The 25,266-nt window shown below is 45.0% G+C and overlaps 1 protein-coding gene across 1 annotated transcript in view; it reads right to left on the bottom strand.

Annotated features, from left to right (window-relative positions):
* Adamts17 (ADAM metallopeptidase with thrombospondin type 1 motif 17) overlaps positions 1–25,266 on the bottom strand; it is a 289,908-nt gene that overhangs the window by 168,525 nt on the left and 96,117 nt on the right. The window contains exon 6 of the mRNA XM_051206509.1: positions 13,262–13,367. Coding sequence (XP_051062466.1) covers positions 13,262–13,367 — 106 coding nt within the window. The remainder of the gene's footprint in view (positions 1–13,261; positions 13,368–25,266) is intronic.

Here is a 25,266-nt window from a genome sequence, read left to right as displayed (position 1 = left end):
AGAACACATTTTTTCATTAATTTCCTCCATTGTTTTCCTATTTTCACATCACTGATTTCTGTTCCTTGTGTTGCTTATTTTGTATGTTTCTATCCTGCCAGTTTCTTGAGGTAAGAATTTAGAATACTGTTGGGTGAATGTCTTTATTTTTCAATTAAACACCTAGTGCCATAAATTTCCCTCTAGGTCTGTTTTAGCTACATCCCACGTGTGTGTGCATGTGTGCAGTTGGCTCTACAGCCTCATGTGTGTGTAGGCATGGGAAGGCCAGAGGACAAGCTAACCTTGCATATTATTCCTCAGGTGTTATCTGCCATCTTAAAAGTTTATTCACTAATACTTTGTTTGTTTGTTTAAGACAAGGTTTTTCACTGGCAGGAGCTCCCTGACTTGTCTAGACTTAGAATGCCCCAGAGATCTGCCTGCCTCCACATCCTGGGCACTGGGACCACAGAGCTGGCCACAGTGCCTGGCCTTTTTCTCATGAGGGTTGTATGGATCCAACTTGGGTGCAGATGCTTGCAAGGCAAAAACTTTGCTGAGTTATCCTCTCAGGCCCAATTCTACTTTTGGCTTCAATCCAGTTTTAGCTAAATAACATATTTCTAAACAATTTCTAAGTGTTTGGAGATGTTCCTGTTGTCTTTGTTAATGATATGTGGTTTGATTCCATTACCTCATAGAATATATTTTACATGGTCCCAACTGCTAACACTTGTTCTGGCTTGTTGTATGACCCAGGGTAAAGCTTATCTAGCCAAAAGTTCCACGGGGGCTTAAAGAGAACAAGAATTTTGTCAACCAAGGCCCCTATGCTGATTTCTTTTAGACCTAGAAACTTCTTAAAATGTGGGGTGTGATCCCATGTGGGCCATATAACAGAATGGGGACGAAGGGTATGAAATATAGCAATAGTAACAGCTTTTTCAACACAAAGCAACCAAAATTTAATTTAAAAATCAGACATATAGCAAATTTGAGGTGTTTCCAGTAGTAGGTATCCCACAGTGTCACATGACTTCACTGCTCCAATGTCACACACAGCGCTGCCCATTGCCCTGTATACATCCCTTACCAATGGCCACCACCGGAATCCCCTCTGCACAGGGGTGTGGCATGCGAGTAACCACAGTGTGTTTACATCTATAAAGTGTTCTGCTCCCCCAGAAACACAGTGATTTACCCACAAAACACAAAGACATGTAACCCCTATTCGCCCTTCCTCAGCATGTATCTTACTGTGTTCTGATCGCAAGAACTGCTGTCTGAGTTACTGACTTGAATTTCACTGAACAACAAACAAAAATATTAAAAGGAATTTTGGTTTAGGATTGTATTGTATGAGTTTTCCTAGATAGATACAAACATCTCTTTACTTTAGATGCTCCACTAATGGCAGACCAAGACATGATTCAGGTCTAGCTGGGCTAACCAGCATTTTTTTGGAGGGTGGTGGTGGTGGTAGTGCAAGGGCTGCTACTTACAGCATCTTGGGTGAGGGCTTGTTTAGAGATGCTTGGGACTCAAATGCAATTGCATCTCTGAGAGGCCACCCACTATGGGTGATGACTGCTGTTTCCCTGGAGCGCCTTGCACAACTCCAGGCAATGGTTGATGACGTGTCTCCTCTCTGCGAGCAACTGTTCACTGCACACAGACCCTTAGGAAAGGCCTCCTAAGTCTTGTAAATTTTGACCCTCTCTAACTGAGTCTTACAAGAGTCAGTTTTATCTTCTTGATCTTGAGGCTCCCTTCTCCTTCCAGAAGAGGTTGAGACAAAATTTCCAACAGTTTCTCACCTGGCCCTAAACATATGCCTGCTTATATGTTTTATACCATGACTTATATAATCAGTGTTCCCAGCATTGATGACTATGCAATCAAAACATTGGCCAACTCTGAAAATGTTTTATGCCTTACAGTATTAAATATCCAAACAAAATATGGTTATTTGTGTAAAAATGAGCATGCACATTCATTACATTAGTATGTAACTGGTAAAAATATATATCTAAGAATTATTTTAAAACAAATTTATGATTTGTTTATAGTAAATGCTTGATCTACCTGTATACCCAAAGTGGTACCACAAGCTTAAGCAGCCCTGTTTTAGATGGCATATAGAATACTAGTGTTTTCAAATCCATTCTGCCAAATGCATGCCTTTTAGCTAGTTCTTTTATGTAATTTACCCTGGGAACTATAGGCATGTGGTTTCCTTTCTTTTGTTCTTGCCATTCTGTGAGTTATGTTTTCATTTTACCACTTTGAGTGAGTACTGTTACTTCTACTTAGCCTATTTTATTATCCCTACTAACCCTCTCCCAACCTTTGGTCACTCTGAGGATGGAGTCTAAGCTTCGGTGCACATTAGGCAAGTGCTTGCCCAGCAATCTCCACCACTAGCCATATAAGCCTGTGTGGCTCCAGCGTGCAGCTAGAAATAAATGTACCCTGAGATGACCTAGGTAGAAAAGGCTACCCCCTTTAGCATGTTTTTGTCATTTTCCATGTGCACATGAATCACCTGTGGACGCGAATTCCTAGCACTCTCCAAGGTGCTGGGGCCTTTGGACCACACTAAAGAGCAAAGCCATCATGAAGTTTTGACAGTGTTTCCATAGTCTGAAAAGCACCAAAGATAGGGACTTCCTCAATCTCCTTTGCCCAATTCTGAACTGGACATGGGGCAAATGAGTTCAAGGTGACAACTGTCAAAAAGAAGGAGCCATCCAGTGGGGATCGGAGGAGGACATGTGATGGGAGATGTCATTCTGTATATGTTTCTCATACTGGTTAATAATAAAGCACTGTTGGCCAATAGGAAAGGAAGATAGGAGGGACTAGGAGACAAGGAGGAAATAGGAAGTAGTAAGGAGGAGTCAAGATGGAGAGTCTGAAGAAAGCAGTATGCCGCCGGCTCCCCGGTAAGAGAAAAACATAGATCAGCAGAAATGGGTTAATACTTAAGACAGAGCTAGCCGATAAAAAACAAGTAACCGGGCCAACAGTGTTGTATCAAATACAGAGTCTCTGTGTATTATTTGGGGCTGGCGGCGCAGCAGCAGGACAAGACCAGCGGTGGCAGGCGGAAAAACCTGTACTCGTTACAAATGGCGCCCACGTGGCTAATAAGAATTTACACTTAAGTTAAAAAAAAAAAAAAAAAGCTTAAAAACGCAATGTTAAAAACAAAAAAACACAGACAAACAAGGTTTCTTGGTAACAGCATTTTTCTCGGTTAAAATCTGCTTTACAAGAGACAAACAAATATTTATGCGGCTCCTTTAAGCGAGGATTCCTGACTCAACAAAAGCCAAAAAAAAAAAAAAAAAAAAAAAAAAAAAAAAAACACAGGGCTTTTAAAAAACTCTGCTAACAATTTATTAGTATGTATGAGAGATGGCAATGGCAGTGACCACATCTCCAAACCGACAACATGCTTTCTGGGTGACGACGCAGACCAAGGCGATGAACACAACTCTCAATGCTGGCGGTAAAAGTACCCGCCACCATCTTTGATAAACTGCGACAAAAACAAAGACTTTCATTTTAACAATGTTATTGTTTAACAGATAAAGACTCATGGCCAAAAAAAACATAAAGATTTACAATAAAGACAGATTCATATTAAAAAAAAACCTCTAAAGGTTTACAATGTGTTTTAAAATATATGTAGACATAAAAAAAAATGGTTCAGACATGCATTCAGGGGAACTTGCTCTGCTGAGTCAGCAGCAGGCAGCCCCAGGGACTTCAGTGCCTCTTTCTTTCTGACAATGGTTCCCGAGGGTGAGGAGACATTTTTGACATTATTGGATGGTTAGAGAGCAAGTACCACAAAGGCGAGCAGGCCCTTAATTAATCTAAGAGTTCCCTCTCTTGATGAATCCCCAAATACTGTCAACTGTAGGCTCACTAGGGGTCAGTTACAAGTCTGGGGCTCATTGCTTCTGTCTGAAGGAGTAATGTAGGTGAAAACAACTAAGAGCAGAAATCAAATAATATGAGATTTTAGATCATCTGTGGTTGTCTTTTCCTTTGGTCCTTGGAGTACCTGAAGCTGCCCCACAGCAGGGTTCTTACTGGTTTGTCACTTCGTGGATATGGAGACATTGGGGATGAATATGTCCTGTGTGCATCAAAGAGAAAGGGCTAAAAGTACCCTTACCCAAAGTATGTTAATGACCAGTCTGGCGGCCAGATACCAGGGGTTTTAGCATGTGCAAGCAGCCTTGGGTTATTTGGTCTAGAATTTTCCACCAGTGGTAGGCATTCTGTGCAAGAGAATTTCAATCAGAAGAAAGGGTCCATCCATTTTTAAAGATAGGGTCTACCTATTGCACGGACTCCAGAAATGTAGCCATGTAGGAGGGTGACCTCAGTGGCTCTCAGTGTTCCTAATGCTGTGACCCTTTAATACAATTTTTTTTGTGTGTGTGTTATGGTGACCCTCAACCATACAATTATTTAATTTCTACTTCATAACTATTATTTTGCTACTGTTATTAAATAACTGATATGTAGGCTATCTTATATGTGACATGCCCCCCTCCAAATAGGGCCACACCCATTAGGTTGAGAACCACTGTTCTAAGTAAAGGCAAGTGGATACAATGACAAGGATAGAAATTCTGCCCCTGTGTGGAAAGGGCATTATGCTACAGCCTAGGCTTTGGCCCAAGTCTCTGCTTAGCCACTGGTAGCTGTGGGAAGGCAGCTGCTTGCCACCTACAGGATGAGGTTAAGATGACTTCAGGAGTGCTTTCTAGCTCCAAAAAGCACAAGAAAAACCACTTAGCAGAAGCTGCCAGGATCCTTGGCAATCTAAGGAGAAAATTGGATCTCATCTAACTCCTGGCAGGGTCCACAAGGGAAGGGAGCTCTAAGGGGGCTGCAGATGTGGCTCCTCAGCCAAACTCAACTCCCCTCGCATCTGGGCACTTCACCATCTTGGATCACTTTGTTTTGGCCATGGCAACCCAGCAGATCATCAAACACATCACTCTTGGGGTAAAGACTGGTACCAATACAGAGGCGCTCACAGCCCTATTACAGAACTGATAGTCTGGGGCAGAGGGGCCTCCTCACAGCTGGGCTTTCTATCATAGCAATGACATCAGCTAACAGCCCCTGGTTCACACTGCTCAGCATGCAGGTGGGGCTGCTGATGGGTTCCTACAGTGGCTTTTCAGTGGCTTGTTCCTCTCTCTGCAGCAAGGAGTCAGGCCTGGCCTTGGAAGACTGAGGAAAGTCATGGTCAAAGTTCTTTTGAGGACAGGGTTCTATGATTATTAGAAGGCTAGAAGTGTCTTCTCATCACAGGGGCTTCCACGTTGCATGTTCAGAAGGCAAAGGAAGCCCTACAGTCTCTGCAGCCCTGAATGCCTGATAAGGAGGAAGGGAGCTCCGGGCAGAAAGGTCACTTATAAGAGTGTCCTTCATGCTCTGATCACCTCATGGAATGGATACAGGAACTCTTAGAGAAGGGGAGGAGGAGAGAGAAGAAATGTGGGTGAAGTTTTAGGCCAGCTACACTGAGAACCCTCTAGATATTAGGGTCTTCTACTCTGCTGAAATACCATGGAAGTCAGTGAAGGTTGATTTATGAAGCAAGATCTGATTCCAAGTGGAAAAAGTAAGAAAGAGGAAAAAAGAGAGAGAGAGAGAGAGAGAGAGAGAGAGAGAGAGAGAGAGAGAGAGAGAGAAAAGAAAAAAGGAAGAGAGAGAGAGAGATACATAAGAGGAAATGAGGTCACCTGTCATGTACCTGTCAGAATTTGGATAATAAAGCCACATCCATGACTTTGATGGGCACCTCCTGAGTCATTGAAGATAGCTACCCCCATGACGACCCTTTAGTAAGGAAGGATGGAGTAGGAGCCTTCCAGGATCTGTGGAAGCTGACTAAGATGTGGGGATGAGATCAGAGGACCCACAAGGAACCTGCTAGAAAACCCTATGCTGCAACCAGATCCAAGACACCATGCCCTTGTGAGGAGAAGATGTCCTCTTCTTGTTCTTCAAGAGGGCCAGGCTCTGAGTGGACCAACTGTCTTTACTTCTGTCTAGAATAAAAGTATACCCCCAATATTTCTAATCAGCTATGACCTTTTCAGACAGTCTCTGTAGTTCCTTCCTTATAAGGCTAGTCTATCTGATGGAGTGCTGTGCCCATCACTACCAGGTAGAGCACACAAGCCAGATGCACCACACAGGCTGCTAGTAGGCTACCTGCTAACCCAGAACTATATGTGTTCCCTCAACATTCCTCACATCGTGCCATGCAGTTCTTCCTTAATACAAATTACAGATGAGCTTCCACGCCTCCCACATCTGGATTACGGATTGCTTTCCTTCCTGTTCTGGGGCCAAGACAATTCCTTTTCAGTTGAACTGTGTCGACTCCATTTATGAGAACATTTCCCCCACCTGCCTCTTCCCTCCTCTCCCCTCTGTACCAGACATGTTTCTGCCTGCTTCCCAACAGCCTCATGTCCCGGGGATTGGATCCCTCATGTTTTGAGTAGCACAGCAATCAAGAAGTCCTTGAGTACATGGTCAGCTGCATTTCCTCCTGACACCTGACAGCTTACTTCTATAATGTCCTACCCTGGCAGGAAACAGCTAGAGTGCAGAAGGTCCATTTCTGAGGTGCCATGTGATCCTCTAGAGTCATGGATCTTGTTACATCAGGGACCTGTGGTATCCCTGGCTCTGTTCATGGTTCCATACATTCTAGTCATGCCAGTATCATGGTATTGCGTGGCTCTGTAACTCATGGTGGGTGGGCACAAGTAGTTTGACTGAATCCATGTGCAACTTTTGTGTCTACAGGTGCATTAGTTACAACTAGGTGGATAAACATGGTTCCTTATCAATTACCTCCTGTTATTTGGACCCTTATTTTAACTGGTCTATTCTATATTAAATGCATTATCATATAAGTGATACCAAATCATGCCTAAAGACCATACATTTAATTCTCTCTCTCTCTCTCTCTCTCTCTCTCTCTCTCTCTCTCTCTCTCTCTCTTAATTGCTGAGCCATCTCTCCATCCTTGAGATCATAGATTAATAAAATAATAATAATAAATCAGTGCTACAAATGTCATGAGAGTAATCAGTCACCTTCTGACTGGATTCAAGGCCTGCTGCACAAGGCTGAAGTCATTTCTGGCACAGTTAATGGGGCCAATCTCCTGTGACTGGGTAGGTCATAAGACCTACAGGAGAACCTACTGCTATTATTTGCTAAGTGGACATGATAGTATCCTGCCTTCTAAGTAGTTAAACCCATCGATAGAGCAGCTCTCAATCCTACCTGAGAAGCTTCTTTGTGCAGTAGATGTGATTAACAGAGAAACCCACAACCGGTCTATTGCCATAGAAAATGAGATGGTAGAGTGCACAGGCACAAACAGGGTGGCACCTACATCCTACCCCCTCCTCCCAAGGCTCAGGGGTCATCATGGGCCCTCAAGCCAGACAACCCTATTCCAGCATGGGTGGGAGAGGGGAGGTCACCAAGTCCTGCCTTTCACTGTGGAGCTGTCTGCAGCTGATGGCAACTGAGAAAAAGTCAGTTTTCTTCAGTTCGGGGACTCCTAAGAGGCTACTCACCCTCTACCTAACGGCCTGTGCTCATGTACATACCGGCAGCATGAAGCAGCTGCAATGGGTTAAAAAAAAAAAAAAAAAAAAAAAAAAAAGAGCAGTAAAATTGGGAGGGAATAGTGGTGGTACACTCAGAGAAGAGATTGAAGGGGAGGGAAGGGTAGATTTAAACGCAACATGTATGTGTGTGAAACACTAAAACAACTACAAATGCTGTGCCAGTCTCCCAACTTCTGATTCTAAAGTAAGAGCTAAACAGTATCTACCTCACTAGACTGACTCACTCGCTTAATGGATGGGAAGCATCTTACACAGAACCTACCCTACAGCGTGTGGTTAGACATGAGTTCTGATTGGGCTTACATACCATTAGTATGTTACTAATTCATGGCCTCTGTGAATGATTGCAGAGCACTGTCTATTTGATTTATATTTGAGGACACAGTTGAGTGTGAATTGGGTTCGAGCCTTTTACGGTTAAATCAACTTTGACTAGTTAAGATAAACTGTGTGGGGCTGGAGCGATGGCTTAGTGGTTTAGAGTACTGGCTGCTCCCCTAGAAGACCCAGGTTTGAGTCCCAGCACCCACATGCCAGCTCACAAGTGTCTGCAATTCCAGTTGCAGGACTCAACATCATTTTCTGATGTCCTTGGACACCAGTCAAGCTAATGGGTACACGTACAGACATGAGACAAAACACCCACACATATACAGTAAATTAATTTTTTAATGAGATAAAACTATGCATACAAAGAGATTCCCCCAGAAGGAGTAGGGAGGGAGCACAATTCCCGGATACTGACTGGTGAGGTCAGTGTTAAAAAAGCCCCCACCACGCCTGGTTGAGCTTTATTTTTCTTTCTTAAAATCAAACCAGAAGCAAAACCATGAAGTCAGTTGGTTCACTGGTTGACAAATTGAGGGTGTGGCTCACATGGGAGGTGCATTTTTCATCTGCAGGAGGGAAGAGGGGAGGGCAGCTGCTCACAGGGGGTTCTGATAGAAGACAAGCTAGTAAGGAATGAAAGAGCCACTAAGACCCAGGTATAAAGACTCACACCATCCACTGGACACCTCCCTATCTGTACTCTGTCAATGGGGACTAGTGGATCCCTCTCAACATATGCGAAAGGATACAGAGATGGACTAGCCACTCCATCCCAGGACATGATCTAATTCGGACTTGATGTCTCAGAAGCAGTTTGACCCTTGGCTTTGCTAAGAGTGCAAGCCTCCCCTTTTCTAAGCAGTCCACAGGGCCCTTCCCCCACTGTCCTGAACTAGGGTAACCAGAGGGGACTTCAGAGAGGGATTATGTGGCTTGGCAGGTGGGGGGTGGAGGTGGGTAGGGCACTATTTCCCAACAAAGACACTACTCAGACAACAGACTTCCTTGGGAAAACTATAATCACCAGGCTTGGAGGAGGCCAATTGCTGGCAGGGTTTATTGGCTTCCTTTCACAATAGTGTTTGTTTTTTGTAGGTAATTAGAGTTTAGTAGCAAGCTATAAAGAATCTTTGGAGAAACTGTACACAGTCTATAGCTAAAGGGTACTGAAGTATGCCTATGTCTAGCCGTTCACCTCTACAGACCTCCTATGCTAAGCGGCCAGGATTTGATCCAGTACTTCATCCAGAAGAAAAGACCTCTGTGCTTTCATATTCAAAGAAGAAATACCTTTGTGTGGCATGGCATATGTGTGTCTCAGTATGTGTGCAAATAACACCAAGATACAGACTAGGGTGCTGGATGCCAAAGGATATACCAGTAGATCAAATGATCTATTTTCTTTATCTTTTGTATTTATGTGTATATAAGCGTGCCTGTGTGGGTTTCTGTACATCACATCCAGATGGGTGTCTGTGGAGGCCAGAGGACATCAGATCCCTATAACCATAGTGAGCAGCCAGATGTGGTACTAGGAATTGAACCTGGGTCCTCTGTAAAGCAGTGGTCTTGGCCACTGCTCAGTAGTTTATTGGTGTTGATTCACAATAGTGTTTATTTTTGTTGGTAATGAGAGTTTAGTAGCAAGCTGTAAAGAATTCTCAAAGAAACGGTACCCTCCAGCCCATCAACTCATCCTTAAAAGCAGTCTGTCTGTCTGTCTGTCTGTCTGTCTGTCTGTCTGTCTGTCTGTCTGTCTCTAGCTGTTATGGTGTCAGGTTCACTGTGATGTACAGCAGGCTATCTGGCTTGATAGTTTCCAGGGTGACTGCTGTTTCTCCTGCCTCATCTCACCACAGAAGGGTGGGGATTACAGACATAAGCTACCTTGTCTGGCTTTACCTTGGTTCTGGAGATTAGAACTCAGGCCCCTGCATACTTGAATGGCAAGCACTGCCTCTATTGGGCCATTTCCCCAGCCACTTCACATAATCTATTTTTTAATTAAATTTTATTTAAATTAAGAACAATCTTATTTTACATACCAATCCCAGTTCCCACTGCCTCCCATCCTCCCATTCCCCTCACCTCCCCCCCCATTCTATCCCCCATCTACTCCTCAGAGAGAGAGTGAGGCCTCCAATGGGGGAATCATCTAAGTCTGTCAGATCATTTGGGGCAGGGCCTAGGACTCCCTCCCCCTGTAACTAGGCTGAGAGACTATCCCTCCATGGGAGAATGGGCTACAAACAGCCAGTTCATGCACTAGGGATAAGTACTGGTTCCAATGCAAGTGGCCCCATAGACTGCCCAAGCCCCCCAACTGACACCCACATTCAGGGGGGTCTGGGTCGGTCCTATGCAGGTTCCCTAGCTGTCAGTCTGAGGTCCATGAGCTCCCACTTGGTCAGGTCAGCTGTTTCTGTGGGTTTCTGTAGCCTGAGCCTGACCCCTTTGCTCATTACTCCTCCCTTTCTACAACTGGATTCCAGGAGTTCGTCTCAGTGTTTAGCTGTGGTGTCTGCTTCTGCTTCCATCAGCTACTGGATAAAGGGCTCTAGGATGGCATTTAAGGTAGTCATCATCCTCATTATAGGAGAAGGGCATTTAAGGTAGCCTCTCCACTACTGCTTAGATTCTTAGTTAGGTCATCCCTACATCTGACAGAGGGCTGATCTCCAAAATATACAAAGAGCTCAAGGAGATAGTCACCAAAATACCAAATAATCCAATTAAAAAAATGCTGTACAGATCTAAATAGAGAATTATCAATAAATGAATCTCAAATAGCTGAACTGCATGCAAGGATTTGCTCAACATCCTTAGCCATCAGGGAAATGCAAATTAAAACAACTCTGAGATACATCTTACACCTGTCAGAATGGCTAAAATCAAAACCACCAATGACAGTTTACCTGGAAGCAACTTAAATGCCCTCAGCTGAAGAATGGATGGAGAAAATGTGGTATATTTATACAATGGAGTACTACTCAGTGGGAAAAAACAATGACATCTTGAAATTCACAGGCAAATGGATGGAACTAGAAGAAACCATCCTGAGTGAAGTAACCCAGACACAGAAAGACAAACATGGTATATACTCACTCATAAGTGGATATTAAACATAGAGCAAAGGATCATCAGCCTACAATCCACAACCCCAGAGAAGCTAGAAAATGAGAAACCTAAGAGAGACATACATGGTCCCCCAGAGAAGGGGAAAGGTACAAGATCTCTTGAGTAAATTGGGAGCACAGTGGAGGGGGGTGGGGGTAGGAGAAAGAGAAGGGGAGAAGGGCAGGGGAGAGGAGAGCATGAGGGATCCAGAAGGTTGAGTTGGGGGAAGAACAGAGAAGGAGAGCAAGGAAAGAGAAAACTTGATAGAGGGAATCATTATGGGTTTAATGACAAACCTGGCACTTAGGGAAATGCCTTCAAGTAATCTTACCTGACTCTTTGTCACAGACGTTTCCCCATCCCTGAAGCTCTGCATCCTTTTATTTATTTAAATTTCTTTTCATTTTATATACCAACCCCACTCCTCAGAGTGGGTAAGGCCTTCCCTGGGGAGTCAACAAAGTCCGGTATATCAAGTTGGGACCGGACCAAGCCCCCTGTATCAAGGCTGAGCAAGGCATCCCACCATAGGAAATGGGTTCCAAATAGCCAGTTCATGTACCTGGGATAAGTCCTAGTCCCACTGTCAGTGTCCCCAACAGATCTAGTCACATAAGTGTCACCCACATTCAGAGGGTCTAGTTCAGTCCCATGTAGGTTCCCAGCTGTCAGTCCATAATCCATGTGTTCCCACTAGCTTGGGTCAGCTGTCTCTGTGGTTTTCCCCATCATGCTCTTGACCCCCCCCCCACCTTTGTTCTCATGATCCCTCCTCCCTCTCTTCAACTGAACTCCAGGAGCTCAGCCCAGTGAAGCTCTGCATTTTTAAAACCCTTATACAGCTGACTCATTCCCGGGTACCAATATAGGCATTCTGGTTCCTTAATGGTCAGAAAATGCCCATGGTGATCTATGTTTGCCCCTAGTGAGTCACTAGGGTTTTAACTGCTGGAAAGCAGTGATATAAATACAATGGGGAAAAAGGTAGTGAGGTTGTCAGCACCAGTCAGAAAGCAGCCTAAGCACGGGGCAATGGTGCACATCAGAGCTTTTGGCTGGCTTTGTTAGACCCAGGTCAATAAGTACATGTTCCTGGTGCTGAGTGCACAACATCTGCCCACCAAGTTCTCCCTCTCTGTACCCACATCATAGTATCCAACAAGTCCAGAGGAGCCAACTGCCAAACCTCCTACAATGGGACCAGATAAAAGACAGAAGAGGTGAAAAGGCCTGAAACGTCGTCATTGCTTCAGGAAAACCATTGCTTTTCCATCCTTTGTATACACTGGCTTTACTCTTGCAACAACTGGACATAACAGTTAAGGCCCTGGGCCCCTTCCTGTGGAGGCCATTAGTAAACCTTTACAACCATTTCCCAAGAACTAGATTTCCATTTATGTTCTATACAATCCAATATAAATTTTCCCACTGTTCTGCATGCTCTGGTTTCCTCAATTTAATTTTTTTAAAGTCTTTACACAGTCATATCGCAGCTTTTTCCTTCAGAGAAACATAAAACAGACATCCTTTCTAGCAGAAAGGGTAAACTTTCAGGCCACAGTTGTAGAATAGGCTGGCTATGTGCCCCCGAGACTTCCTGCAACTCTTCTCACACCCAGTTTCCTCCTCTGAAAATGGAGGAGGCTGCCTCAGATTCTCCAGAAGGCACCATTGGACTCTAGGGCTTTAGAGTTATTTCATATTAAAACATAAAAAAAAAAAAAAACCCTTCCCTTCCACATGCAAAGGCAGCTACTCTGATTCTTCCAAACAGAGATACTACAGTCTACGTTTAGAAAGTGGGGCTTTGGACGCGACTGAAAAGGAGACAGAAAGCGAATTGTCTAAGGATAAATCCAACCACTTTTGAATGGTGTCCTTGGAGTGAATTTAAAGACCATGCTGGACTTGGAAGAGTAGTACAACTAAGATGCTAGGAAGACCTCACTGCTGGCTTTGAGAATAAATAAATTTCACGTTAACATTTCCACACTCAGGAGTCCATCCGTGAGGTGGACCCTTTCATTACAGAAACAGCAAAGGCACGGAGCTGCTGTGTCCCAGGGCTCTTGGAACTCAAGTGGGAAATGTGTTTGGAGAAGAAGGAAGGAGGCAGAACATGGGAGTCTGATACTTACTTGTGGCCCAGCTCATGGGCGATGGTAAAGGCCAAATTGAGACCATTGTCTTCAGCAAGCACACATTTCCTCTTAGCACTGCACACGCCTCCTAAGTAAGCAATTCCTGCAGCAGAGACACAAAACACATCCTCTTCAGAATGGGAGGCCCTGACCTCCAGGAAAGCCCACACTGTCAGAATCACGCACAACCTTGAAAGGAGCAACCGGGGACGCTGCTGTCTACCAGGCCAGACCTGAAAGCCTGGAACACGCCTGAGACTGGCTTCTACAGGGTGTTTTTGTATGCATCCAATAATGGCAGTGACCACAAACATCTAGCAAGCCCTTGATGTAGGTCAGGTAGAGTGCTGAGTGGCTTATCAAAGCATCTAATTCCATTCTCATTACTGAGAACAGAGGCAACCCAAGCTAGGTTCAGAAAGGAAGGGTTTCCCAGGGTCAGCCGGCTGGGTATCCGGGCTCAGAGTGAGAGATCGGCAGAGCAGGCTAAGTCTATGTGGAATTTAAGGAGGATGTCCTTCTTGCACTTACATGTCATTGAGAAGGGCATCTCTAGGCTTTTGCCTCCCCTAGCCCTGACCCTCAGGGACAAAGGCAGCACAGAGGAGGGGTGTGAGCAAGAGGCAGCACGCAGAGGGCAGGAGATCGGATGCGCTTCAGTGAGCCAATTGTGGGGAAGCACCAGGGTTTCCCTGAGAGGAAGGCTCACTGGTGAGGGCTGCATGTATGTGGCATGGATGGCTGAGGAGAGCAAGGGTGCAGTGCTGAGTCGCAGGGCAGGGAGAGGAAACCCTGCTGCACCAAGCTTCCTTCCCTCTGCAGCAGTCCTCATTCTGTCCCCAGGATGCCCTTCCTGTACCACCAGGCACCTCAGGGCTATGGCAGCAAGGTCTCTGCCCTCCCTTCACAGACACCTGGATAGACTAGAGGAGGGGGCTAACTGGTCTCCTTGTGAGGTCACTTTGGGTAAACCTAGAGCTGTGCAGCAGTAGTCAGAGATGACAGCTGTTCTTTATATTCTGGCTTAGCACCATGCTGTGATCACTTGAGGGAGAAATGCCTGTTCACTACAGCCATCGGTACCAGTCCACCTGCTAAGCTGCATCCTGCAGCTCAGTGCTTCATTAATTTCCCTGAAATGTTGCAGGAGGGAAGGATTTGTCTCAGGACAAAGGAGGACAATCTAGGGGGAATTATTTCATCAAAAATGACCTCTGTTCCCCACTTAGAAATAAACACATCTCCTTAGCACAAAGCCAGCTTTGCAGTCAGTCACTGCACTTCTTGTGCCATTGTTTGCTATTCGTGGTCACATTTGTACTCCCCCTTCAGAGCAAGAGGGGGAAACAATGCCTGGGGGGCCATGAAAAAGAAAAGTGGGGGTTTCAGGACAGCTTAGAGGCAAAGTGCTTACTGAGGGATGTGAGGGACTGGGTTTGGTCCTTGGCACCACAAAGAAAAACGTTATCAAGCCAGCACAAAGTTCAGGCACACACAGGGCATTCCCTCTTTCTGAGTTCCCTCCATGAGGTACTGAGGGGCCTCACACAAAGGCTTTGCAGAGATATGGGGTTCTGGGGCAACCAGTGGGTGACACATCCCACATCCCACATGATGAGCTGTGCTGTATGTACCACAGGCCTATTTTTCTCTGGAAATATGCTTGGCCAAGGTTTCAGAATAGCAGCAAAGGAATAAGTTAAATGCTATTTTGGCCTCAAAATGCATTTTATGCACGTGGATTTAACAATCCAGCAATGCAGATGATAGCTTGAAAGAAAACAACATCCAGAAAGGATGCAATCTGGCTGCTTGTTGACTTCAAGTTCTGTTCTGTTTTAAAATGCTTTTCGGGTTGCTGCTGGCAGTCTACCAGTAAGTGATGGTACGCTGCTACAAAATCCTATGCTGTATGCATGGAATACACACATGCACGCACGCACGCACATGCACACACACATGCACATGCACACTACAGTGTGTAACACAGGTCACAGCCATTCTGGGTCAATGAATCAATTATAGGCAATCAGAAGCATACATTTTAAGGTAGCCACATGGTGAGAGAGAAGGGAGGCATAACATGTCCAGATGCACTGAGCTTGCTGTCCTGAGCATGCCTGCTATTGGCTCTGCTGCTGAACCAGCAGACCTGAAATGCCACACAAATACTTTCCTGGGTCATGGCAGCCCTTTGCATTCTGAGCTGGCAGAATGGGCTTCCCACTTTAATTGGGTAGCATGCAGTGCACTATGAGAAGCAGCCAGCAGAGAGCCTTCCAATAATTGCATTTTAATTTTTCCAAGGTGCAGATGCTTGGATTGAAAAAAAAAAAAACCACCTAGGAAACAAAGGATCAGTTTATTTATAAGAATTCTCTTGCACAAGGGTGGATTAAGGGCTATTGCTTTTAATGATTGATTGCAATCATTACCAGTCTTGTGATAAAACCCAGCAAAAGAAAACATATAAAAGAAAATAACCCTTGATCACAAAAAAAAATGCAAGAGCTGTGTGAGGTTATGAGCGAGGGCGTCAAAATGCTTAGGATGTGTAAACAAAGACTGGAGAGAATCCCAGGTTGCCCTCAATGTGAGGTCTGCTGGGTAAATAAATGGTGATTAAACCATGGAGCTTCTGTGGGAAACAAGCCACCAGTATTCAATGCTTCATGGAAAGAAATAACTATTTAGGGCAAGGACACTGGAGACCAGGGAGCCCTGGTACAGGATGCACCTAAGGTTTCCCGACTGCCCAGGAGTTGAGGTCACTGTGGTGACATTATTGGGAGGTGATGGGATGTCCAGGGACATACTCCTTTAAAGGGGATTGTAGGACTCAGTCCCTTTCTCCTTTTTTACTCCCTTGGCTATGTGGTGAGTCATATCCTATACTTTGCAATTTCAACAATTGCATTCAGGACTAGCACAGGAGACTTGAAAGCAACGGCTCTGACGAACATGGACTGGAACCTCTACAGCCATGGCTAAGACAAACCTCTGCTCCTCGGAAGATGCTTTTCCTTGGGGATACGTGCCAGCAGTGGGAAGCTAACCAATATAAACCTTGATCACCCCAGACCCCAAAAAGAACCAAACCAGAAAAGGCCACCAAAAGTCCACATTGGTCCTTGTCAGAAAATATGGAAAAACTAGTTTTGTCTGTATCAATTTACTTAAAAACAGAGACTGAAACATCTGCTCTGTTAACCTGTTAACTTCATGCTGCAGAGCCCCTTTAACTGCAACTCCTGCCAGCAAGGGTTTTTACACCTCATTATGGTGCTTCTAGTGGCTTCAAAGCTCCCATGATTTCAAATTCCCCACAAAAGAAATCATAGTAAGGATGGACTCATTTTAAAACACCAGCCCTGAATGTTTGCATGCATAGCTTCTTGGAACCAAAGGGAAGCATAAAGGTAACTGTCACTCATTAGCAGTTACCCTCAAGGCACAAAGCCTGACCCATCCCTACAAAGTTTGTTTGTTTTATAGTCAGTAGGTGCTTGTGTTAGCCACTCTCTCCTCAATGTGACAAATCCCCAAGAGAGATACTTCAAGGAGGAAGGTCTGGCTGGATCTGTTTTGACTCACAGTCTGAGAGGATTCAGTCTTTGGCTGGCTAGTTCTTCATAGGTGAGACTGTGGTGAGGCTGCCCATCAGTGGCAGGCAGGCATTGGAGCTTGCAGTGGGGGGAAGGGAGTGGTGGCAGGAAGGGCTCCAGATAAAATATCCCCATTCGAAGTTACACGCCCAGTGACCTACCTCCTCCACTGGAGCCTGCCTTCCACAGCTCCACCACCCCTCCACAGTTTTGGATTGAGTAATGAATAAGCCACTGGTTAGGTCTAGGCCACTGTACTCTAGACCTCTCTGGACATGCCCTCACAGACTCACTCAGAGATGGGATTGACTAATTGCCTTGTCTTGTCCTGTTTCCATTGAATGAAGTTAATAATCGAGATTGACTATCAATGTTGGAGCATGATAGACACGAGAGGCGCTCTGTCTCTTAACACTTCCACTGACAGCTGGACTTTCCCCAAAGCTTGGCTAAAGGACAACAGTGAATAAGCTTGGGAGGAGAATATTTTCATAAATGTGTGCTTCCACAAAGACGTAGATGGAATAGAGCAAAGGTGTCATCTATTTAAGGTCAAATGTTCTTAATCCTAAAGATAAGAAGACTCAAGAGACACACGCTCCAATCTCAGTGGTCGTTGCCTCTGGGATGTGGTAAAGGGAGTAGAGACCTTTGAAAACCTTTCCCCTTTTCTTATTAGGAGCTACAGTGGGACTATTGAGATGGACCAGGAAGTAAAAATTGTTGCCCCTAAGGCTGAAGACTTGAGTTTGATCCCCACAATCCACACAGTGAGGAGAGGGAACCAACTCCCACAAGTTGTCTTCTGAACTCATCTCATGCACCATTGCATGTGCATGCCCCAGCCTGCTAGAAAAGAAATAGAATGCAAATGAAAAGAGACCAAATAAAGTTATTATACTAGATTTAAACTTCATACCATCAATGTATTGTATATTTCATTTATTCTAATGGCATGGCAGAGGCAGAAAACAAAAACAAAAACAAGGCCCTGCTGGATTTCTGCCCTGGTGTACATCTCTGCAAGAATCAGACAATGTAGGAAGTTCCCTGTCAACTCAATCGAGCACATAAATGCATGTGTACTCGAGCCAGGATTTGTCCCACCTCTGCTGAAGCCCTGGGATAAACAGAAGTAAAGCACCTATCAAATGCTGAGTGTAGAGGACAATGATGAGGTCTTCTGATGCCAAGGGATGTTTAATTCATTCTTCCAGGGGAGAGAACCAAGTCACCAGAGCCCTCCACCCACCTTCCTAGCCATGCTGACCACACGTGCCCCCCCCTCTCTTTCTGTAGGAATACAACATTGGAGAGGAAATCAGGTGAAGAAGCTTAGTCATTTCCATTTCAGTAGAGAGCTGCATGCAAGCTTATAATTCATAAACCCAGGACTAGCTATTTGATCTGCTCTAGACCCAAGGGTAAACACCAAGCAACTGTTTAAACCCAGGTTCTCCAGTAAATCACAGTGTGTAAACTGCCTGCAGCTGTTGGCCTTGTTGCCTATTAGTCAGATGCAGGAGCCTGTGAGCTAACAGTCAGGTTTTCCTTGCTGACTGCACATTGTGACAACACCAGCATGCTTATCACTGCGTCCTCCCTGTCTGTGACAAGGGAGTAAGTAGTATCTACTCATTTGATGCTCCTGTCACTGTGGAATATCTTGTGTCCATATTTCTTGTCAACTGTCATTTCAAACAGTGAGAATAGGTGCTATTCTCTTGGGGATAACATTTAAGAGCAAAGGTCTTAAAGTCTAACAGGTGACAAATGAAAATTAGCTACTGCTGATTCTCATTCATAATGATAGGTAGGTCATATATATAATTAAAATATTATACACATACATGTATATGTATATATACTTTGTTATTGTACATTATTGATTCATTCACATTAAACACACATGCTTGAACAAGAATGCATAGCTGTCCTTCCTCCCTTTCTTGTATTTTCTCCACAAGGCTCTATAATGCTCACTCTGGCATCTTGTTCTTAAGAACACTGTACACTTGAAAGGCAAGCTTGGAAGTCATTTGAAGCAGTGAAATGACGGGGGGGGGGCACAAAAATGCAAACCATGTGGCACTAAGTACACTGAAAAGGGCACTTGTTATGGTATGAGAGTTGGAATGGGAAGGCAGAGGATGGCCTTGTTCAACCTCAGCCGGGAATGTGCCTGTCTGTGACTCACACTTTTCACCACTCTGCACACGTCCATGGGCGGCTGCCAGAAGGTTGTGAGGATTGGAGTTGCAAATATGTCGTAGCAAGTGGCAAAAATAAATCAGGCTATCCTAAAACAAAACCCCCAAACCCAGAAAAACAAACAAAATCCCTCATGTCGGGCAAAAGAAATTGCTTCTCAGCTGCAATAAAAGAATTCCACTTTCATGTCAGCACTGTTCCTGTCTCCACGCTTCTCTCCAAACTCCTTGATCATTTGGGTCATCTCCTCTCCATTTGTTTCTGAAATCCATTTGGGTCATCTCTCCGTTTGTTTCTGAAATCAGGGAATCGCCAGGATTTCACTCACTATGCAGGAAATCCTCTGCACAGTGAGTCACTGGTCTCCTGGGGGACCCCGGAGCCCTGTAGAATCAGGCTCTATAGAAGGAATCAGGAAGCATTCCTTATGGTAAGGCTCTGGAAGGCTGGCGAGAGGAGTGGCCAGAGACACCCTCTACCTGGACTCAGTAGCTCTGTACTCTATACCTGCTGTACCCATGACTTTCTGTCTCACCTTGGGGCTCCTATCTCCTGGGACACAGTGGGTTGCTCTCCAAGGCCTCATCTTAGCAACTAGGACATGCTCTGGTTGACCTCAGTCTCTCTTTCTGGGTCCCTTAGAGTCAGCCACATAGAAAGATGAGCTAGCCAAGGTCTTTATTTCTATACCATGCAGATTATTGGAGCAATGGCCTCAAAGGTCACTGGTCCCTTTCCTAAACAGCACTGTAGATAATGCCACTAACAACAACAACACAAATGCCTACCCTTTACAGTCTCTGACAAGACGAGCCCAGGGGAGCTGAGAAACTTAACAGCCTACACGAGATTAGATGAAGGACTAAATGGAAAGGGTAAAAGTTTTGTAAAGCAGATCATGGAAGGTTCAGTTGTTCTGATTTTGAGCCTTAATATAACTTAGAATAATCAGAACAGTATGGTACTGACATGAGATAGACATACAGATCATGGGAACAGGACTCTAAGTCCAAAAGAATGAATCCACACATTTTGGGTTTGTTGATTTTTGACAATGGTACCGCAATCATTCAATAAGCAAGAAGTATCTTTTCAACAATAGTGCTGGACAGCTACATGCAGAAGAAAGGTGTAGCCCTACCTCACACCACACACAAACCATGAGTGAAGCCTCAAAACACAGGCACTAAAATTAGGGAATCGTCAGAAAGCAGTGAATCTTGGCCTGAGTGTAGGAGTGCCTTCTGGAATATCACAGTAAAAGCACAAGTCAGCAGAGGCAGGGGAGTTCTATTTTCTGCTGGGAGTGGAAGACCTAGGGAGTGGTATGGAGTCACTTTCATTTTGTTCACCCAGTCACGCATGAACGTGATGGCACATTGTCCTTGGAAGGTTCCAGTCATTTCCCCCCCCCCACACACACACCCTGTGCTCAGCTTTTCTCTTAGTTTACGGCCTACTTGTGTGATCCCAGCAGCAATCCCAGTGAACTGAGTTAGCTGGTATGTTCCAATACCCACAGGAGACTGCTCTGCCTCAGGACATAGGTCATATTCAGGAGAGGTCATGCGTGCTAGGCCTTTCTCTCTGTGGTCAATTTGATAAAAACATCACAGCTGAGGATACACACAGAAACTCTTGGCTCAGGTTCCCAGGAATGTCTAAAATCCTAAGCTTTGGAAATCATGTAGCAAGTTCTGAACCAGGAACTGAAGCTTTCTGGGTTAGCTGGAGCAGTAGCTCCTATAAGCCAAGATCTTGATGCAGTAAATGAGCTGACTGTAAATCGTCAGTGTAAGAAGTAAATTCCCCTGGCATTTAGAGGTTGGAAGCAAAACAGTTTATCCCAACAGTTTGCTATACTCTGTAAAAAAAAAAAAAAAAAAAAAAAAAAAACAGACAAGGGGAGGGGCAGGGGGGGAGAGAGAGAGAAATAAATAACTGTTGATATTCAACAGACCACAACCAGTGTGAGCCAAGTGTGCTGAGATTCTGCACAGATCTCTACCCACAGAACAAGATGGCATTTTTCATCTACAGGGCCCATTGGGTGGGAGGAGACCTCCGCAAAGCCAGCATCATGTTCCTCCAGTGACCTTGGCTTAGGGCTCAGGGGCTTCAGGAACAGGCAATTCAGTAAGCACTGAGCACTGTCCCCAGCAGGTTCACCCCAGGACGTGGGAGGGGCCTTGAAAATCTCCTATTCTGACAAACATTTCATCAAGTGTTTCCTGACTCCATGTCCACGATGGGCCTCAAGCCAGGCAGAGATTCCAAGCTGAGCAGCAAGAACTGTAATCTGCAGAGGAAAATGTCCCTGGCAACATGGTTGTAGCCGAAAGATGAGAACTCAGGTAGAAAGGTAACCTGACAGGTCCTCAGTCAAAACCCCGGCCCCAAAACGTGCTATTGTGGCCTCTCAATGACACCTGCCCTGGGGACCCCAATCCAGATCTAGCCTCTCTGATGACTGGAGGCCACTGCACAGGAGTTCCCTCTTGCTTTCCCTGCGTTCTTCTTGTCACCTGTTACAACAGAGGTTTCCTTTGCTTCTGCTTGCTAAAGACGCATTCCCAACCACCAGGGACCTCAGGGCTCCTTTCGTCAGTGTCTGTGGGTAGTGGAGGACAACTCCTACTTCAGAAGACCTCCGTGCCTGCTCATGTGACTGCATCAGAGATGCTGAGGGACCTATTGTGAGTTTACCATTCAGGAGACATGGTCACTAAGCATGCTGCACCCCAGCAATAGATCACCCTCACCCGTGCATATGTGTACACCAGTGTGCCTGTGCAACATGGTTGTGGGAAACAGACCAGCAAGCTGGCACCCTGAAGCTACAGTAGATTTTGAAATCTTTTTAGGAGGTAGTGGGAGTCATTTTTGTCTTTGACTCATGAAGTTGCCCAGGCTGGCCTTGAACTCACGACCTTCTTACCTCCAGCTCTCTGGACTGAAGCTCAATCATCCTCCTGTTTCTACTACTGCATGCTACAGATGAATGCTACCTCAAAACACTCACAGTCTATTTTGACCCATGATTTAAAATGAACTGTATCAGTCCCCATTAGTGGCTTTAAGATCCCTCTGTTGTCTCACTATAGGTTGGCCCCCACTCCCTTACTGGTAAGCTAGACTGCCTCCCCCTCTGCCTAGGGAAAGCTGGGAAGAATCATGAGACACTTTGCCTAAAATACCTCCCCTGTGTGGGAATTGAGACATCGTGGGCTTCCAAAGGTCTGGAGAGCCCCAAGGCAATAGGAAATTTCAATGTTCCTTCTGCAAATGCAAACATCACTTGGAAGGATGGGTACATTCCTATCTTTGAGACCCGATCAAGCATGCTGAATCCTGATCTCTCAACACTTATGTTTGAATTGAATTTTGAGCACCCACAGACACAGACAAGGCCATGAGGAAGGGCTGCTAATGATCGAGAGGAGAACCTGGGAAAGGAGGTAAAGTGCTTGAGGATGTGCATGAATCCACTGTGACAGAATGCCCCCCACACACAGCAACTTGGGGAAGGAAAGACATATTTTGTTCCACAGTTACAGAGATGTCAGTCTGTAGTTGCTTGCTCCACACACTTGGGTAAAATATTATGATTGCAGAAGTATGTATCAGACAGGAAACAGAAAGAAGGAATTATGGGAAGAGGCCAGGGCAAAATACATGCTCTTAATGATATATTCCCAGTGTCTCACATTTGCCTATTGAGTCCCAGTTTGTATCTTTACCATCCAACAGTAATGCTACCAGACAATGCATCAAGGGGTTAACCCACTCATTAGACCAGAGCCCCCCAGGATCTAACTATCTCTGGAAATGCCACACCCTCATAGGTGTTTCTAATTCCCCTGGACATCTCCCAATCTGATAAACCAAGAAAATGAACCATCATTGTACACTAAGAGTAACCATGCACGTTCCATTCATGCCATTTGTAACCATCCCTTTCTCTGCTTCTGTGATAAAATACCCCAACAAAAGTGGCCTAAGGGAGATGAGGGTACAGCCCTATAAGGATTCAGACATTATGCTGGCCTGCCCCTGACACCTGGCTGAATGCACTCAGGCAGTAATCTGGTCAGCCCAGGATTACATGATTGCATAATCTGCACACAGGTGCAAAGGACCCCTTTAAAGGACAGACCCCTGCCCACTTACCAGCTATTTCCACTCTCTTTTTGGCTCTTCCCTGCTGTCCCCCCAGGGTAGACAGGACTTTTCCTGTCTCCTCTCTCCCTCTCTCTCTCCCTCTCTCTCTGTCTCTCTCTCTGTCTCTCTCTCTCTCCTCTCTACCTCTTCTCTCTTTCCTCCTCCTCCTTCCCTTTCTAATAAAACTTCTCACTTAAGCTCTGTCTGCCTGGCATGTTTGTCCCCTGCCTAGGTCACCCTCTCCCACCATGGAATCCACCAAGGTTCCTCCTGCTTTATCAAAACAAAGCCAATAATTGTGGGGAAGTCATGGCAGTAGGAGCATGACGGGGCAGCTGGTGACATTGCATCTGTAGTTAAGAAGCAAAGAAAAACAGCCAGTTCTCAGCTCACTTTCTTTTCTGCATTTAGTATAGGATCCCAGTCCTTTAATGGTACTGCCTTCAACTGAGGTAGGTATTTTTCCTCAATTAACCTAACGTAGACTATCCCTCATAGGCACGCCCAGACACTTGTCTCCTAGGTCCTCTTGAGCGGACACTCAATGTTGACCATCACACCAGCATCATGGACTAAGTTATATGGACTATATATGTGGTTGAGCCACAATAATGAGTGTGACTTGATTTCTAGACAGGGATTTTAGGGAAGCAATTAAAATTAAACAGGTTATAATAGTGCGGCCTTATAGAACTTCTGTCCTTATTAGAAAATGTGTAGACACCAGACAAGCAGATGGCACACGTTTCTTCCCGTGTTTTCTGAGTACATATAAGAAGCCTGACGAGGATGTGGTAAGAAGGTGGCCATGTATAACCCAGGAAAGAGGGCGCTCACCAGAAACTGGCTTCCCAACTTTTATAATTATGAGAAAAATAAGCTTGTTATTTGGACCATCTAGTCTAACATAGTTTGTCAGGCAGCACAAATAAGCTGATCTTACCCAGAGGGTAGCCCAAGCTCAAACAGAGGTGCCCTGTGTCTGCCTTGCTCACATGGGCTACCCATAAAAGATATGGCCACTAGAATTTATAGCCCTCACCCTTGCACAGCACTCGCTCAAGACTCACTGTGAGAACTGGCTTGATGATCACAACATGGCTAAATAATCAGGAAACCAAGTTGGAAAGTTGCAGGTGGACATCTGTGGTTGAATTAAAGTGCTGATGTACCCATGTGTAAAAAAATCACATCACACATCAGCTAGCTGTATCCAGAGGCACACAAATGGCCTTCCTTAGACATTTGGCAACAGGGTACCCTGCCAAAAGGAGACCCTACTGCTGCCTCTACTGGGTAAGCCTCAAGGAAGACAGGCGACAGGGAATTCTAGTTATACATGGTTCAACTCAGTAAGCCCAGCAGCTTCTTGTTTTCACTTTAAGTCATCTGAGACCCACAAATACAGTGTCAGTGGACTCGAGGGAGGGAGTTGCTGCTACAATGGCCCAGGAAACGGTCATGCAGTGAAAGAGCTTTGGCACAGTGACAGGACCAGTACAGGGGCATCTACAGGGGTGGTAGCTGCTACTGTTTCACCTGTGAGTGGTCACAAGGATGATCGCTTCCCATAGTAAGTCACTATGTGGTCAAAAAGTCTGGTTGTGGTCATTCCATGGAGGGTGGAAACCAAAAAGAATGGCATACCAGGGTATATCTAATGGCTGAATTTCTGGTGCTCTTAAATTGAATCACAAAGGTGTTTCATCTCCAAGTATTTATTGAGTGGTAGGCATTGCTATAAATATTCATATTTAAATTATGTCAGTTGATGGTTGTGAAATAAAAACAGACATACAGATAAATGAAATAGGACTCGGTGGCTCTGGTTTAGCAACCTAGTAGTCATCCAGAGGACAATTTGGAAAACAGAATATATCTTAAGTACACTTAAATGTCACTGGTTTACAAAGTCACATTGGTCAATGTCCACTCTTAGCTATGTCTCCAACTTCTCCTGTATTTTGTGTCAATCTCCAACCACATGAGTTGTTTCTATTATTCACCTTTACATCACCCAAGGAC

This window comes from Phodopus roborovskii, unplaced genomic scaffold (genome assembly GCF_943737965.1).
Source record: "Phodopus roborovskii unplaced genomic scaffold, PHOROB, whole genome shotgun sequence".
Taxonomy (NCBI): domain Eukaryota; kingdom Metazoa; phylum Chordata; class Mammalia; order Rodentia; family Cricetidae; genus Phodopus; species Phodopus roborovskii.
Note: the sequence above shows the minus strand (reverse complement) of the source record. Positions and strands in the feature narration are given on the sequence as shown.